The following is a 19,045-nucleotide window of genomic DNA, read 5'->3' as shown; positions in this document are numbered from 1 at the left end:
TGCTGCCTGCCAGTTTCCTGGGAAGGATTAGTTCAATTATCTGTTAACAGAGTATCAGGTACTTAACAGCCCTCGCTCTCTGCTTTAAATGAGATTTCAGGCTGGGTTTATCCATGTGAATTACATTATTATTTTGCCCAGAAAGATATATTGCTTTGATGGTGTTTATAAAGATGAGGAAGACAATCATGTAAAGGAACTGCTTATATCTAAGGCTGGCAAAAGTAAATCATTAATTTTTCTTATATTGCAAATACCCTAAATAACTTTATTCAACAACAAGCCACCCTTTTTATTGTATTAATAAGTCATCAGCAGACAAGAACACACTGTCATAATGGTGTAAGTGTCCTCCTGCCACCATCACACAGCAGCAGGTAGAATAATATTCACTTTGTTTTCCTTACTTGATGCCGTTTCTCAAGCACGGCCATGTGTGCTGTACAACTGACCCTCTACCCACCTCCAGGCTCCTGTCCTTCCATACATTATTGCTAGCAGGAATATTTTATTTGCCTCTGTCAGTCACACTAGGAGTTTTAATGATTTGTGAAGCTCCACTTCATGGCGGGGGAAGCAAGCAGTCAGCAGGTGGCTTGTGCACTCTCTCCATCTCCACAATGCTGATGCTTCGATGATGATGCTTTGTTGCTCTAAAGGCAAGATGGGGTTAACTCCTGCACACCCTGAAAATCTTTACGGACTGCTAACAAACGCTCTAGGCAAAGCACGTATCACTTAACTAGCCCTCTCAGTCAAACCAGAACGTAGGCAAGAACTGGGAACAACCCCTGAATGGTGCTGCAAACAGCTGTGGCCCAACCTCTGTGGGGAGGAACCCAGAAGCCGTGGCCTCGATGTTTGGTTTCATTATAGACCCCTGTGAGATGCTAGTTCCATCCCAGTTTTCAGGGACCCCTGCTAACTGCACCATTCCTTTTTGTGGTTCATCATGTGAGATTTCCGGAAGTTTTAAGGACTCCAGTCTGGGAGGACCACAGGCACTCAGAACGCTAATTGCTGAGGAAAGGTAAAATCACACTTCTGTTTACAGAAGCACCCCAAATCCAGTGAATATCTCCAGTATTTTTATCCTTAAGTCCATCCACTATGCAATTATTGATGTCTGAAACTAGCATGGTAACACGGACCCTCCCAAGAATACCATAAACCTTCACGGAGCACATGCCCAAGACAATTTTACAGGGAAGATTTAGAAGGTTCCTCCTGGGTGCCTATAAAGCTGTGAGCCATCCGCCAAAGCTCCTGCACAGAAGGTAGGAGTGATGAGCAGCTCTTCCCCTGTGACCTCCCCTCTGGCTGGGCTGGTATCCCATGGATTTTCAGGACAGGGCTATACCCCCCAAGCACCCGCAACCTACCGCCCATCTCCCGGCTGGAATGGAGGAGCTGCAGCACTGAGCTACAGCGGCACACACACCGCTTTGGGGGGAACCCATACCAAAGCCACCCCCTGAGAAGATGCATTCTAGAGCCCCTGATACAATTACAAAAACCCAAACACGGCACAAGCATATCAAAACAAGCACAAAGACTTCTTGAGGATCAGAAAACAAATAGGCTTCCCCCTCAAAACGAGCATTAAAGAAGACAGACTACAAAAATATGTAAATAAAGCTCTTGCCTATACAGAAAGACACAATTAAGTTATGCAAAACATCAACTACAAGAAGTGATGTCAGGTTTAAATTCCTTCAAATCGAAATTTCCATTAAATACATTTTCAACCTGAGTTAGTTTTCATGCCCTGGGTTATTAAGGCTGAAAGAATCAAGCTTCCCAAAGGCAAAGCTCAAAAAAGCAGGGGAAGCCCACACATTTAAAGGATTTATCTTAATTTCAATATAATCCAGGTACCTGAAAGAAAGTCTGCAGTGAAACAAAAGAAATCCATGTAACACCACATTCCTCTGACTCTCTTGGTCTCAGTTAACTACATCCCTTCAGCCTCCTGGCAATGACATGCATTTCGCATCCCGCCTTCTCCACCCTGGCTATGCTTGCCCCAGATACTCTCTCTCTCAACATTAGAGGATTTTATTTTCCGCTCTCCATATACACAGCATCTCGCCCAACTCCTCACACATGGAACATGAGAGCACAGAAAATAATGCAGAGGATACGTTAAAATCCTTAACCAAGGCTGAAAGTTTATGAAGGTACCACACACTGCAGGAAGGTTTATTAGTGAAACTCTGCTAGCAAAGGACTTCCCCTTCCAATTCACAGAGCCAAGGGGAGAGGTGGGACTATGAGAAGAGCTGTTATTTGAAGGAGTTTCCCCAGCCACGGGTGACACCATGGAAGATGTCCATGGCAATGAGGGCTTGCCACCATGGCGAGCCACACGGTGTCACAGATAAGGGTGAGGCTGTAGCCATGGGGCAGGGGCAGACTTGACACATCAAAGGCAGGAGACTCCATCCTCAGTTGGGTAAATGCAGATAACGCCACAACAATCAGTGGACGGGGCTCATTCCTGCTTGGCTAGGACTTGCCTAGTAACAAGGAAGCATGCCCAGTCACGCTGGAAAGAGACACTTTCTTGAAACAAAGGAGGAGTAAGAAGTCCCAGAGCATGGAGAACAGCTGGAAGACTGCTTCTTCGCCTCCTGCTGCTCTTGTTTCTTCTGCAAATGCTGACTCAGCAAACTGGACCTGAAGTTACCCCAGCGATGGGATGATATTACTGCTTCTTAGTCCCTTCTCCTGAAGAGCAGGGATAGCCAGCCTTGCTGGTGCCAGCCGCATCAGAAACTCACCTTTCTCAGCCTTATGTCGTCTTCCTTCTTCGGTGAGGATGATGGCGATAGCATGGGCCTCATCCAGGAAAGGTAACTGCAACTTCTTTGAGGGCTCCAGGGAATAAATTGTACTGTAGGATTATTAAGCCTCAGGGGAGATGTCACAGTATCCAGAGACAGTGGACATGCCTATGATTGGGATCACTGTGAAACGATTCCTGTAGATTTGCTCAAAAATCTGGACTTTATCTATACCTCAAGAAGTCGGACAGGCATTTGGCACGTGGTACTGTGTCACAGTCATTCCAGCAGTGGGTGCAGTCACTGCTGGGAGCTACTGGGCAGCAGCTGTCAAGGAGAAGCGCATTCATCAAATGTGTGTTCAAAATCTTCGGCTTTTTTTACAGTTGCAGCAATCAGCGCTGCTATCTTCTCTGTTTGCAAAAACATGGCAACACTGCTCTTTATCTTGTTTATGCTTTATTGCTCCTATGATCATATAGTGTGTTTAATTACAGGATTATTCTGCATGTACGCACTGCCTGGGCTCTGCAGCTGTCTCTCTCCTTCCTTGAACAAACTCCTATTTGGACAGCAGAAAGTTAATTTACAGTGTCTCCACAAAGGCTTGAAGCGAAGAAACTGCTCCTGGCAGGGTTCGGCATCACTGCCGTCTTTTGGATGGTCTTCAGAAATGGGGAACAGTGGGCTGGGGATCCTGCAAGATGCTGTAGGAAATCTCCATCTGCCTTTACGAGCTCAAAGAGGTTGACATAACCGATATGAAGAGCTGCAGCTTGTTTCAGCTGGCATAGCTGGTCTGTGATGTCCTACTTGTACCTCCTGCTCCCTTACCAACCAGGCGTGGGGACAGCATAATAGAAATTAGAGCTTTTCGAACATTTGATTCAGCACACCATGAGAAAATGAGAAAATGCCATTTCTGCCAAAGATTCCAGTGTGTACCCTACATCAGGTTCTGACAGACATCTTGCTGTCCTAAGCCTTGAGGACATAGTAATTCCTGATCTCCTGGTACCCTACTCTCACAGATATGAGATTCAGGCACACTCATCATGGATTGACTTTGTAACTTCCAGCTGCAGGGTCTGCTGGCAAGCTTTGTTGTTTCAGCATTAACACAGAAAGATCTCTGTGCCACTCATTCTTACCGCTTGCCTGGCTGTTGCTTTTATGTGCCAGGAGTTGAACACGTTTTGGACAGGCAGCGATTTTAAGAAGCAGCTCTCCTGGCCTTCCTTGGAAAGCAGTATCAGCTACATTGATGCCAAAAAAGTCCCAGATCCACAAATGTGACAGAAGTAGAAGAACATGTAACCAATCATACACCCAATAAAGAGCAATTAGATAATGTGTTGAAAAGAAGGATTTACCAATAGCAACAAAGTAAAGAGAAAACCTCATGTTACTCAGTGAAGAAGCAAGCACCAAACACGACTGATCTTGAACAAAGTCTTAATTCTGAGAACTGGATAGACGCTATGGGAGATGAAAGAATTCTCAAACCACATCCTGAGAAATCAGCTATAAAATCCAGCTGATTTCCAAGTAACAGAGGAACCTCCCTGGAAAGAGATTTTTTCAAGACTGTATGAACAGAAAGTTCCAATAATAAAAGTGTACATTGCAATAGCATCCTTTTTTTGTGAAATGCAAGCTCTTGTTCTGATCTCTGTATATACATGATATTTTCATTAACCATTTCCATCCTGATGCTCTTACATACAAGAGTGATATCAAGATATTTTATTTCATTAGTATTAGGTAAGAAGTGAAAGATGAACACAAAACACCTTTATACAGTAAGTTTAGGGAATTAACATAAAGGGAACCTACTGTTCTAGGGAAAATGCTAAAGAATGCCTTGATAGGCATCATTGAAAACTATAAAAAAGTGGATTCATAGCTAAAGACAAAAAATGGATTTGTGCCAGGATGATGCATAAGAGAAGACAAATCTATTAATGCAAACACAAAGAAATGGTGCTTTTTCGTTTGGGGTTTGGGGTTTTTTTTAGGGTTTGTTTATTTTAATTCATGTAAGGATGATTTTCATCCTAAACTGCCACACTCAATGTTTACTCCAGACTAGGTATACAGAACATTTCATTTCTACTTATTTTTGTTACCAACTATGTCGCAGTGTCATCACTCCCCCCAGCCCCCAGCACGACAAAGGACACGCCTAGTCCCTGCAGAAGTTAAAGGGTTGTTGCAGGGATTGCCAAGGAACAGCCTGGCTCGGTTCAGATCAGGAGTCATTACATATTTCACTGCCAGCACGTTAACGAGGCCCATTAACTCCATTTGACAGACAGCAAACGGGAAGCACAGGGGTGCTTGTGAACTTGTGGTGGAAAACTTGTAGTCCACGCACCTTAACATAAGATCGTGCTTCCTTTTCGATCAAAATGCAAAATGTAGAAATTTTATCCATTCTATCATAACCTGGGATGGAGAAAAGGAGTGCCTAGTTCTCACGATACGGCTCTCATCCACTTTCAAAGCAACTCTCCTAAACCCTTTATCTGCAAAAATATGTAATTAGTAGCTCCTGATTGGGTACAGAAACAATGAATCTTGCATTTCCCATTTAGAGATTTTGGTGCACAGAGATAACACCTATTAATGTACAGCTTAAGAAGGAATAATGAGTGAAGTAAACACTTTGTATTGGTTGCTCAGTGGAAACTAGGCAGAAAGCTCTGGCACACAGCAGAACAGAAGAGAGCCTGCCTGCACACCCAGCACTCCCAGGAGATCTCACGCTTTTTTCCTCCACTTCTTATCAAGTCTCTTTTTCTTTCTTTGGTTTGACAGTATAATTTAATAATAATAATAATAATCCAATATACAGTATAGCCCACTTGTACTGGGGTCCCCAGTACTGTATCCAGCTCTAGAGTCCCCAGTACAAAAGGAGACATGGACCTGTTGGAGCAGGTCCATAAAAATGCCCAGAGGGCTGGAGCCGCTCTCCTACGAGGGCAGTCAGACAGAGTTGGGGTTGTTCAGCCTGGAGAAGAGAAGGCTCCAGGAAGACCTTAGAGAGGCCTTTCATTACCTAATGGGGCTTGTAAGAAAGATGGGGTGAACTTTTTGGCAGGGTCTGCTGCAATAGCGCAAGGGGTAATGGATTTAAAATAAAAGAGGGTAGATTCGGACTACATATAAGGAAGAAAATTTTTTTACGGTGAGGGTGCTGACACTGGAACAGGTTGCCCAGGGAGTTGTGGATGCCCCATGCCTGGAAGCCAGGCTGGACGGGGCTTTGATCAACCTGGTCTAGTGGAAGGTGCCCCTGCCCATGGCAGGGGAGTTAGGCTAGATGACGTTTAAAGGTTCCTTCCAACCCAAACCATTCTATGACTCTATATTCCACTATTTTAGCATATATTCATTATATATTTCAATAATATACTTCGGACAAAAGGCACAGGTTCAAAGCTTAAAAAAAATCCCCAAGAATCTCAAAAGCAATGACAGACTGGGACCTCACTGCAATGTAGGAGCTGAGACAGAAGGCACACTCTTCAACCTGACAAATATACACCTAGCCAGACACCAGATGGCCCGTCCACCATCAGCCCGGAAGAACTCCTTGTGCAGAGGATTTAATCCAGGGCCTCCCAGGCTGCAGACCGACCTCCCCTGCCACCAGGGAAACCTCAGTGCTGTTCCAGATCAAGCAGACTGAAACAGAATGCACAGGCAGGTTTACACAGCGTTGAGTTTCACAAGCATACCTTAATTTTCTTCTATCCAAAAAGCATTCTGATGTGGAAAAATGGAAAAAAAGATGGTGATTTTCCTCAAATCGGGAGCACTGTCTGTTAGGCAGAGAAACTGTTTTGTCTCTACATCAACAGAAAGGTACAGTGAGGCAAGACAACCAAGACATTTGGCCAGAGGGACATGCAAACTCATCCTCCTCAAACTTCAGCTTTTCATGCTCATCACTTGAGGAAGCCCAGCAGAAATTCCCACATGTAAAAGGCTGAGCTGCTAAAAAATTCACAGGTGTCGTGTTCCACAAAAAACGGCTTGTGACTCAACACCAGACAGGACAAGCCTGCAGCATTTCAAGCCAAGTTGTCAGCTGCTAAAAACAGCAGCTTCTTTTTTTTTTTTTAAAGCTCCGTTTCACTATTCCCCCATCTACTGCAGTGAGAAGGAACTCTTACTGCAAGAAGGGACAGCAACACCCACGATCTTAACACGAAAGGTTTAAAATTTTACCATCACCAGTAACCAGCATCATTAAAACCACGAGCACAGTTGATGCTCCTCCGAGTAATACCACTAACACGACAGCTAAAATAAGAGTATGGAGACCAGAGTCATGCTAATTTTTAAAAACATGTTTCTAGTAAGAGCATTAAAAACAGGACAATTTATAAAGAAAATTAAAAATCTAAACCAAAACCTAAACTAATAGCCAGCTGTATTTAAAAACTGTGATCAATATCTACCATTACGATTCATGATCTGGTAAAATCCTACCAAGCACAATTATCCTCTCCATACAAAGGGCAAAAGCATATAGATAAAGCACACTGACAAGCAAATTCTCCAGATGAGACCACTTAATGATTGAACCTCCATAACTGAGTCTTGGACGCTTTCTTTTATAGTTGTCACTACAGCTTCTTTACCAGCACTGAGTGACAGAAGTCAAAATGAAATAAGAACATCTTTTATAACTGTCATCAAGTAGCAGTAACTCTTGTTGCAGACCTAAGCAGAATTTATATAAACTAAAAGGGGAAAACCAGAATTCATTCCAAGCAGACTGTTCGTTGTACAGGACCAATTTTTCAAGGCATCAGAAGTATGGAAATTAGGATGAAAACCTTCTAAAGCAGCATCTAGCGACAGTCTTACAGAAGTAGGGGCTTGGAGGAAGGGAGATGGGGGCTGGAACGTCAAGAAGGTACAGGACAGGGATATGAGCAAGCGATGGCCTGATGAACAAAGGCAGGACACCCACCAGCAGGCAGAGACTCCCCCAGGGGCATAAGCCCGTGTGCATGTTCCCAACCTGACCAGGCAAAAACCCCGACGGCGGGGTCAGGCTCGCCTGCCGTAGCAGGGCTGAGGAGTGGCTCTCATGGCTGAATGCAGCGTGCCCCAGCCCCGGGCCGAGGAAAGCCTTCCCTCCTTGGGAACAGAAGGGAGGAGACCAGACTGGAAACGGCATCTCAAACCTGTTTCCAAGCCCAGTAAGTTCTCAGGGGCAGGTATCTCCTGGGCTCAGTTACTGGAAAGCCTCCAGGCCCCTTCCTTGCCTTACCCACACGGCACACTGCAGCAACCACCCAACTCGGAAGCAGTCCATCAGGTACCAGAGGCAGCCCCACCTGCCACACTAGTTTGAGAGAAATTCAGTTTGAACACTTTTTAGGAGTTCTTCTTTTGGAAAATAATTTAAAAAAAATCATATGAACACTTTGACAGGAATAGTTTTTTGCCACAAGTCACAAAGCATGTGAAGTCCACTGGAGAGACTGATGCCATAAAAATATTTCTAAAAACAAAAGTCAACCCAGTGGCCAAAATTTAGGAAAGCCAGAGGATAAAAGCTTTGTAAGAAGGAAAGAAATGAAATGTGGTGATGAAAAGTCCTTAAGCAAAGGAGCTTGTTCTGACTCTACCAAGCGGTTAGAAGCAACTGGAAGGAAAAGAAATACTCCGCTTCACAAATGCAGGCAAAGCACGTGGTGTCTGGCTGTACCCGCAGGCATATTGGGGCAAAAAAGTTCTTTTCATGGGCTTGTGCAGAGGTGTGGTATTGATCTATACAAACAACCCAGCTACTGATATGGGGTCTTTGCTCTTTCTCTGAGGTGTCTCATGCTCACGGTAGAGGACTCCAAGGAGCATGCTCCAGCCTCAGTAAGTTACCCAGAGACAGGATCAACGTTCCCAGCTGGAAAGAGCATGTGGGACCGCTCTACTCAATGCTTGAAGGCTTCAGCGATCACACAGTACCCAGTGTGATCTGTGCTCCAAGCAAAAGAGACACAGATTTCTGGCAAGGCAGCGTGCCTCACCGTGCTGCTGAGCTCCTACAGGCCGCACCACCGTGGCCACGCCAAACAGCGCCGGCTTCGCTACGGCACCTGCTCCTCGGCACAAGGCTGACACGGCTCAGGCTGCCCTCCGGGAAGCTTCTTGGCTACAGAAACAAAACCACAAGCATTTGTCCTTGGTTATGTCTGACAGCAAAAGAAAGCTCCTGTTCTGGGAGCCTTCCAAAGAAAACTGGTAGGTTAATGAAGCTGACCTAGATGAAACGCAGAAGCTGCCTCAAGTTAATATTTGGGCTGATCATCCGCTGATTTTTATTCTTTTTTTGTTAGGACAAAAGTGTAAACTAACAAGCTTAAGCTTCACCACTACTCCAAGACAAGGGATGGCTGCTACAAAGGCTGTATACCTGCAGCGGTGCCATGGCAGCAGATTCAAAAGGCTGACCAGCAACCCCAGCGCCCAGCACCACCCTCTGAGGGTGGCATCCTGACCAAGCTGCGAGGGAGCTCTGATGGAAGCCCTAAGCCTGACAGATCCCGAAGGCAGACGGGCTCACTGCCACAAACACCCAGCCGGCTCTTCAGTTGCCACAAAGGAAAGAGAGGGGCAAAATGGTGCGCTGCCTTCCTTCCCTTTGGGCCTCCTGTAACGCACCGCACAAAGCCGCCGTAGCAGAAAGGATGGCTTGCCGGTGAACCTTCTGCAGATGGAGGGCTTGGAGGGTGTGGACGCTAAAGAAGTGAAGCAGTAACACTTGATGAACAATGGACTAGCAATTTCTTTCAAGATAAGCACTGGATTTTTGCTTTGCCACTAAGCTGCTCTTCCAAAGAGAAGACACTTCTCCAGGAGAAAATTCAGATCCCAGGATGATGCCAAAGACCTAAAGAACCAACGAATATGGGGTTTTCTCCTGGTTATTTTAAGGGCTGAGGTCTTAAAAATCCCCTAGAACTTTTTGATACCTATGTGGTGCTCCCCTAAACAAAGAAGGAAGATACATATGAATGCCTTGACGCTTATCAAACCTTAAGCCATGAAATATGGCTGGAAGCCTAATATTCTAGGTAGCGGGCTACAGAAGGGCCATGAAAAATAAAGGATAAAACCAGATAAATCAAAGACACAGGCAATAGATCAAAAGACAGGTAGCTGGTAAGACACACAAGGAGCCTTGACTTTAGGTTGGGTAGGGCTCCAGCCTTGTTAAAGTAGGTGAAATAAGAGCTATGAGCAGCGTTACTGCTGGACCGAAGTAGGCTATGATTGCAAGTCTTTGGGTATATGCATCGTTTCAATCTAAGCATGTCTTTGCATAAGTGCTCAGAAGAATAAGTTTATGATCTTTTTTAATAGAAATTTCAAGAGCAGGATAGAATTGGCTTGGTATTTCTCAGTTTGTCACTGAGAAAATGGTAAGAAGGTTGTGTAATGCTTTTGTGAAGCAAACCGACAGCCTTGTAGGATAAGTGACAAAACTATTCTTTCTTCATCATAGTTACAGAATATCAAAACAAACCAAGTTATTGTTGGCATGAGAAGTTAGTGACTTGACATTTCAGGCTGATGTTTACTTGAGTGGGTATTTTCTGAAAATATCTTGATAAAACAGGCATTTTCAAGCTCTAACAAAAGGTGCTACACTGGCTGAGACCTGCACAGAAACAAGCTTTAAAGATTTCATATTCTTAAGAATTTGGTTACTTTAGACAACTTGCTGCTGTAAAATTAGGTTGCAAACTACTGAGAAACAAAGATTCTAGCAAATTCTTCATATGCAACATTTGCTAGAGTATTTCACAGACACCTTCCAGCCTCCTTACCTCTTGTCCTGAAAGGTAGTATGCTGCTAGAAGACCGCCAATGAAGCGAATATTGACCTCAAAGACAGACACTTCGGAATTCTAGAACAGAAAGAGTAAATTATTAACCAACCCCCTAATCAAAGAAGGGAAAAAAAATAAATCATCAAGGCAGAGGCACGCCAATCCACATGCAAAGGTTTGTAGTGCTTCGGTATCTCGATCCATACTGACGTTCCTGTGCACATCTTCATGACACCAAGTGTTAATTGTAGTTACAGCTTAAACTGATTTTTTTTTTTAAAAAAATCAAATTAGTTTTTTCTCCTGCTCTCTAATCATATTATTACCACAAAGTGCAACTAAAGTTGTTTGGGGATGGTGAGAAAGAAGACAAGGACTGTACATTTCCATGATTCAGCATCTTTTATGTTTAAGCATAACACCAAATCTTCTGAGTTTACAGGATGAAGTAGAACAATAATTAAGAGAATTCTTGTAATGCGCTTTCTTAATCTGAATTACCAAGAGCTCCATTTTAACAGTCTCTGTCTAGGAACAGCCTTTACGTATTTAATGTTATGACATTTACTGCAAGACCACTGAGAAACTGAACAGACTAAACCATTTTACTGCCTTCCTCCACATTAACACCCTGGGGCTAAGTTTACCAGTACCTTTTGACTCAGTCCTCTGAAAAATTAAGAGGAACTAGATAGTTTTAACATTTTTCTGCCTCCCTCCATTCCCCCATTGACTCCTTTGCCTGGACACACCCCATCTGTCTGCCCCGTAATCTCTTCATTCAACCCATCAGACACAGGAATATAGTTTTATTAAAAGATTTTGAGATAAGGGAGACTTTTCCTTCCTTCCTTTTATCCAGTAAAGCCACTACAATGTGCGCTGTACAAGCTGACCCACCAAGTAGCACACAGTCGAAATGATATTTGCAGCTATGTCTTTCCTTCCACACTATTTCTATGGTACCTGTGGTTCTTTCTATCATGCATTTTGCATGTATCCAAAATAAATGCATTTTGCACATATTACTTATTTCTAAAAGATTATATAAATACTTTAAAGTTTTCCTCAAATAGCACTGATGATTAGAAGTCTGAAGTTTGAAATACTCCCAAATAAAGGTTTTTAGTAAGAGACATATTTTCATTCACATACAGGTGATACAAGAAAAGTATCAACAATACACCACAGGATTCCACTTAATACCTATTAAAGACATGAATCACACAACTGAAACCAATGACTTCTATTTCCCAGTAAAAGAATCCAAGAGGAGCAAATTAAAGTATTTATTTATAAGCTTCAAACCATATAAGGAAATAAGTCAAGTCTGGTGTATATATAAGGCAAGGCATTAACCTCCAGAAATGTCTTTTGATACACAGAAAGCTGTAATTGAACCCCAGTGGGTCATGCAAATTTCTTCCACCCAAATCCTAGATTAATTTTGCAAATTTATATCGAGATTGCCTCGGATCAGACAAGAGTTACAGAAATAATTTAGTTCACCCTCATAATGGTACCATTATGTCTACACTGTCTCTGATATATTTAGGGTCTTCAGTTTTAGACTGAATAATTATCTGGCACTAGCTGAAAAAAGCAGAACAGAAATTTTTTGATGTTTGCCAGACAGTTGATGTATAACACAAAAGGAAAAAGAAACCCCAGACTCCTATTTCTGAAATGTAGGATGTAATATAAAAACAATGGGAAGCATCTGCCCAGTTTTGACTGTATACCTACATTTCATTTTGTGCATTACTGAATGAAAATTATTTTTGGAACCACAGGACAAGTACAAGGACTTAAATACAAATTCCGTCAGTCTGTGACAGTCCCAAAATAGTAGTAAGGACAGTAATCAATAAGGATAAAAGAGCCATTTCTTCCATTTAACACTTCCAAACTCTGCACACAATGAAGAATGTCAAATGCTGCCTGGCCAACTGGAAACATCCTGTGACAGATTCAGAACCTTTCAGCAAACCAAGGTGACCCAAGCGGCATTCATCACGTTAGAACATCTTAAGGACAGGAAAGAAGAAGAAATTGTATTGTTAAGTAATTTATACACCGTAGTTTGGAAAGAAATTGTCTTTTGCAGCTCCACTATCTCCAACCACTACCAGCAAGTAAAGCTCCACCTTCTTGCCTTCATTTCTGAGACCCTGTTAGTTCTCACTGACCACTTTCCCTTTCTTCCATTATCCAATTTGTACTCTGAAAATACAATATATAGATGTATCTTTACTTATAATTAAAGTGTGAAAAGGTTGGGTGTTTGGGTTTTTTTTGTTCAAGATAAAGTTACAAACACTGAGAACTTCACTACAGCTTGCATCTGACACTTCAAATCGTCAGTTTAAGATCCAGCTGAAAGACCCCTTCTGTCTCCCCCCCCCCCCCCCCCCCCCCCAAGAGGAACAGTGCAAAAAGGACTCGAGAAAGATTAGGCCAAGCTCTACTCACCACGCTGAAATCAAGATTTTTGTCGATCCACTCTTGTCCTTCTCTGAATTCATCGTGAAGCCCCATGATATAAAGAGTATCCAATGCATCTACTATGGTAGCACCCATTTGTGAGTTTCCTACACAGAAAAAGAAGGATTTCTATTACAAATTATCATTTCATTACTTTTCTCAAACATCACAAGCATGAGAAAATAAGCCAAGCAGTAGCAAAACAAAGTTACTACAAAGGTAACAGCACAGAGTAATCAAAATGAGCAAGGAATTAGCAGCAGCATAAGGGGGATCACTCTTCTCTTCCAAAGCATCGGTCCTCTGGCAGTCTGGCTTCTGGGGAGAAAAGACTAAAGAAAGACACACACACAAAAATCTTTCTCATCTGCTTTCCTAACCTGAAGGTGAGCAACTGTACTTTGACACACAAACAAAACAAAAGGACAAAGACATTCAGCTTCAAAAAACTATAGGGAATTCTAGGACAGAAGTGTTACAACAAAAGCAATCGGTACTTGCAGCAATGCCTTGCATTCCCCATTTCTGCCTTGCATTCCCCGTTTCCTACTGAAACCTCCCCAGGTTTGCAGTTACGGAAGCCACCTCGGCAGGGAAGCACGGGCTGATGCGCAGGGATGCCCTGGCTGGGCTGGGGTGAAGCCGCAGTCCCCAGCTGTTCCCATCCCCCCCGCAGGGACCCACACGACGAGCTGCTAGTGGCTCCTCAATCGTCACCATTTAGTGTGGAGCACTTAAAGCCAAATAAAAATCAATGGTGCTTCACCCTAAACCGCCATTCGCTTGAAACAGCAGCAATTTCGGGCTGAGGAGCGACTCCCTGGTTTGCACAAGCAGACAGGACGAGGATGCAGGGGGGACCCACCGCCCCCTCCCCAACCCCCACCCCCTCGGGCCACCCCGCACTCAGCTGCTGCCCCGGGGGCTGGGGTCTCTGCTGAGGGGAAAGCAACAACTGCCGAGGGTTCGTTGTCACGGGGCATAGAGAGCTGCCTACGCCCTGAAAGCGGCCGAATCCACTGCTCTTACCAGCACTCTATAAAACAGCACAGTAACTATATGATTAGCAATTTAATGACAGTATTCTCCTAACAAGTTAAGCCAATTTTGTGGTTTTTTTTTTTAATGTACTTTTCATCCATAATGGAATCCACAATGATTTTTACCTGTTTAGAGATTTATTTTTTTTTCTCTCTCAAGCATAACAGTAACTGAATGAAGCCATCGCCTCCATTGCATTCTTTTCACATACGTAAATGACCAACGCTTACAAGTAAACTTAATTCCATTTTCAGGGATTTCCTCCCCCCAGTAATAAAAATTAAACAGTCTCTATGACAAAGTAATCACCCACTAATTTCTTCAAAGACAGCCGTGCATCTGTTTTAATTAATTTAAACTAGATATGGAAAGCCTAAAGTCAGTGGTGTGTTAAGAATATTCAAGTACAGATTGGAACACGCTACCTGTCACAAGATTTAATTAAAAGACACCTTTGACAAACTGGCCACCAGGCACACCTCCAGCTCTCTGGATCCAGCGTGGTGCCCTGGAAGGTTTAACACCTGCAGCCAAGTGCCAAATCCCACTGCTTGTGCTGCACGGAGGCTGCACTCAACTTCGCACCTCTTCATAAGCATGATGTGACAGTTACCTAATTTATCACTTCAAAAATATGCAAATTAGACCATGACACATGGACTAACTTCAGGATTAGCTGACAAGGTATTTTTGACGAAGTTGGAATGTGTTATACTGCTATGGCACTCCAAGTCATTTCTGTTCCTTTATTTAAACCACATAGATGGAAATTTTCAAATACACAGGGTGTTTGAACCAACAGGGACGCACAGCCTTGGGAAATCCTGAAAGCTCCTCTCGTAATAATTTCAAAAAATGAAAACCTTCTAACTTAATAGTCAGACACAGTGATAACCACATCAGTAAACACTCATATTCTAGCACTGGCAGGGGGTGAGGAGAATACGTTGCACGGGGATGGACTGGCAGGTCAGCATCCCCCACCATGCTAGAGAGAAGTTGAGACCCCACTGTAAAGTCACCCACAGTTTTCTGGGTCTCAGAAGTAAACCAAAGTGTCTGCAAGGTGGGACAGCAGTGTGGTGGGCTCCACAATACCTGCTTTTCAGCCCTCCAGAAGCTATTTTAAAAAAAATACAAATTTAAAGAACGTTTTTCACAGAGTTCTCTGCACAGAGCCGTGGAAGAAGGGCCATGGAAAGGCAGAAGCCTGTGATTATTTCTGCCACCTCTCAAAGCCAACGGATGCACCCAGGGACTGAGAGCGCAGAGGCCAGGACTGCAGGGACAGAGCTCTCTCCAGAGCTGCCCAAACGCCTCCGCCGTTTCCTGACGCATCCCACAGGGACTGAAACCCCAGCCCCATCACACAGACCAGGAACCTGCTTTCAACCTCAGCACTGAGCGAGTGCTCAACATACAAACCTCCCCCCAGCCAAGAGTGCCCAACAGGGCCTGATGACAACCCGTGTCACACAGGCTTCTCCAGCTGCAGGGGCAGCCCACCCAGGCTTGCTCAGCGTTTCTCACCCTCGAGGGTCACCGGCACAGGTTCATACTCCAAGCTTTTGTCTCTGCCACCCCCCAACCATGTGTTGAAGCTCTCCCTCCCGCTGCCTTTTTGCCCCTTTCTTTCACCTTTGTGTCTGCCTTTCCCAGAAGCACAAACGTCCAACGAAACGTTGCCGAGCAGAGCCCCTCCTGCTCACACGTGCCCCCGTCCCTGCAGCCACGACGCCCGCTGCAGAGATGGAGATCGGTATGGTTAGAGTTTCTAGACTTTATGGGAGAGCCCAAATATTTCTTACCCTGGTCTCCCAAGGATAGCATTTGTATCCCAACCCATAATAAATTATTAGGTTTTCTTCTTTCATAAATAGGCTATTTCAACCAAATTTGGTTTATTGTTCCTTCTACTTCTTAAACATATGGCAGCTAATCCTAACTGCACACCAGCACTACTTCTTTGAGGAAGACTCAGAAGAACAACCTTTGCCTTTTAAACTTTTTTGGCTGAACACGTTTCTAAAAGGTTAAGAGATGACAAATCAATATTTTGTAAGAGATTGTCTACCCAGTCGTCTTCCTTTAGTGTCAGCCAGGCAGCACAGGTCCAGCTGACTCCCTTCTGGGCACCGAGGGGGAAGAATCCAGAACGCAGAAGCCTTGTGCCTACAAGAACAGAGGGTGGAACTGGACATAAGGCAACGCAGGGGACAATACACCAACGCAGCACCTGGGCTGCCCCATGTTGCAAGACAGGTACAACTGAAAACCATTTGTGAGCTACACTAGGCTGAGTTAGAGAGCAAAATTAATTAACTGCTCTCAGCTTCTTTCTTGGAGGACTACCTGGAGCAGATGGTATTCTCAATTTGCTCCTAAGTAAGAACTTCCACTGAGTTCTTCTGTATCTGCTGAGGTCCACAACCTGACCAGAACAGGCAGTGATGCTGTCATAGCTGTCTTCCTCTACCTTCAGATGCCCTGGCACTACCAGCAAGGTATCAGCTGACATCTAAAGCAGGAAGGAACAGCAAGTGCTCAGAGGTCACTGGCCAGCATTGGTCACATGTGGTGCCACAGGGAAAACAGACTACAAGGGATAGGCAGCTGCAGTCCCTCCTCCTGATGTCAATACAAACCATTCAATCTAAAAATCACAAAGAGAAATGATTTTCCATTCATAATGTAGTATGGGTTTTTTTCTCCCCCTTTCATAACTATGCTAAGATCCATAAATTTTGCCTTAAAGGACAAAAATACAGTCTTCCGGGACACAAGGTGTCATTTGAAAAGTAATAAAGTAATTCCAAACAACAAAATGATGTTTATAAGAGTACACACCACCTCAACCAGTCTGATCTATCATTGCTCTGGATACAGAGAGCACAGATGTCTCATTGTGGCAAAAAAAGACTATGAAACAATTAAATTATAATAGAAAATAACACTTCTCGTAGCTGAAGGCACTCCTCCCAGGGTCTGCCTCTGCTCAACACAAAGGCTCGGTCAGTCGTGTTGCAGAAGATAGTAACTGATTCCAAAAGGGCTCAGTTTTACAAATGTCAGATTAGGAAGTTTCTTCTCCATATAATTATAGTTCTAGTTGATTGAGCTCCAAATTTAATGAAGTTTGCGTAATGAATGCAACGCTCATTCTTCTAAATAAAACAGAACATCCATCATAAGCTAATGGAAGGAATTTAGCAGTGAAATAGCTGAACTATTAACAAAATCATGCCCACTCTCATTAAGCAAGAGTATTATTCCAGAGGACTGCAAAATAGTAATTCAGATTTATATTTAGCTGGACTTCAGCTTCCCGAGATTAGACAAATAATTCCTTCACTTGACAGCACATAAATCTACAGTGCGAAATATCCTGCAAATCATATGACTAAGTATAAACAGCAGGGCCATTAAAAGAAAAACGGTCTCCCGATCTAAAATCCTCGTGGTGTGCCAAAGTGCTAGATGAAGAACGGGTTTATTTATACCATTTTAAAGTCTCACAAGAGACTATCAAAGTACCGGGAGACAGATTGTTTTCATGTGTTCCATGACAAAAGGAACATGAAGAAAATAAATAGCCCATTTTCATTACACCATAATGATAAATTGAGAGATTTGGAAAGTCTGATACCAGCTATTGCATTGCTTAGTTTATTATGTGGAAGCAGAAAAAACTAGGAGCAGTGAGGTACTAGAAAAAAAAAACCCACGCAAACTAGCACAGATCGATCACGATCAGAGAAGACTTTGAGAATTCGAGACACAGGCACATTGTGTAAACAAGGAACAAGGTTATTTTTGGTTATTTGACAAGTCGCCCATACCTACTCCTTTCTTCAACAGGTAGACATCACACACAAACCTCATTCTTCCAAAAAACACTTCCATGGGAGCTGTCATCAGCCCGAGTCGAGGGCTGAGCAGGTGTACTGGCTCTGGTGGGATGGAGTTAATTCTCTTCCCAGCAGCCTGCACGGTGCTGTGTTTTGGGTTTGTGACTAAACCAGTGCCCATCACACATCAGTTTTGGTAGCTGCTGAGCAGTGCTTGCACAGCATCAAGGCTTTTCCCTTTCTTCCCCATCTCCATTCCCCCCACAGTGAATAAGCTGTGGGTGGGCAAGAGCCTGGGAGGGGACACAGCCATGACAGCTGACCCAGACTGACCGTAAGGATGCTCCACACCACACGGCATCACGCTTCACGAGAAAAGCCGAGTCAGGGAGGGGGTTAGCCTGGCAGGTAGCCATTCCCTGGGGACCAGCTGGGCTTCAGTCTGCTTTGTGGTAGGTGGCAAGCGATTGCCTTGAAATTACTTCCTCCCCTCCCACCCCTTGCCTTCACTTATTAAAGTACCTTTATCTCAGCCCATGGGGTTTCTTGCTTTTGGTCTTATTTTCTCCCCTGCCTTGCTGGCGAGAGAATTTTCCTTCTTTCCCTTCCACTCTCTGCCTGTGCTGTAACGCTTTTGCGTTAGTGTCTTACACCGCACTCTGCACCTACCCAGAGACCGGTTAGAGGAGTAACAAACCCGACGGAAGTACAGCCTGTTCAAAGGGACCTCTCATTACCAAAATGCACGCCAGGTCACCGCGGGGCTGCTGCAAAGACAAGGACACCAGCCCAAGTGGGAAATGACCATGAGGCCACTCTGCCTCCAAGGAAAGTCATACACAGCGGGCCTAATAGATGCACGTAACTGTTCTTACCCTTTTACCTTAGGCAGTCACTGAAAGGGAAATATTTATTATTCAGTAGACAAGATAGCAGATGAAAGATCCAGACGTGGGATGCTCATCAGTTCTTTACAATCAAGGTAAGGTTTTAATATTTCCTGAACTGGTGACAAAAAAAAAAAAAA

At 43.9% G+C, this 19,045-nt stretch overlaps 1 protein-coding gene across 3 annotated transcripts in view; it reads right to left on the bottom strand.

The window, feature by feature from the left end:
- Positions 1-19,045, bottom strand: part of MAN1A2 (mannosidase alpha class 1A member 2) — a 144,288-nt gene that overhangs the window by 68,561 nt on the left and 56,682 nt on the right. For all 3 annotated transcript variants that reach the window (XR_005827949.1, XR_005827950.1, XM_040594493.1), the window contains exons 4-5: positions 13,118-13,236; positions 10,643-10,723 (exon numbers count right to left, since the gene is read on the bottom strand). Coding sequence is in view for 1 of the 3 variants with exons in the window: in XM_040594493.1 (XP_040450427.1) it covers positions 10,643-10,723; positions 13,118-13,236 (200 nt within the window). In the remaining 2 variants the exon portion in view is untranslated. The remainder of the gene's footprint in view (positions 1-10,642; positions 10,724-13,117; positions 13,237-19,045) is intronic.

The sequence above is a fragment of the Falco naumanni genome, chromosome 5 (genome assembly GCF_017639655.2).
Source record: "Falco naumanni isolate bFalNau1 chromosome 5, bFalNau1.pat, whole genome shotgun sequence".
In the NCBI taxonomy this organism is placed as follows: Eukaryota; Metazoa; Chordata; class Aves; order Falconiformes; family Falconidae; genus Falco; species Falco naumanni.
Note: the sequence above shows the minus strand (reverse complement) of the source record. Positions and strands in the feature narration are given on the sequence as shown.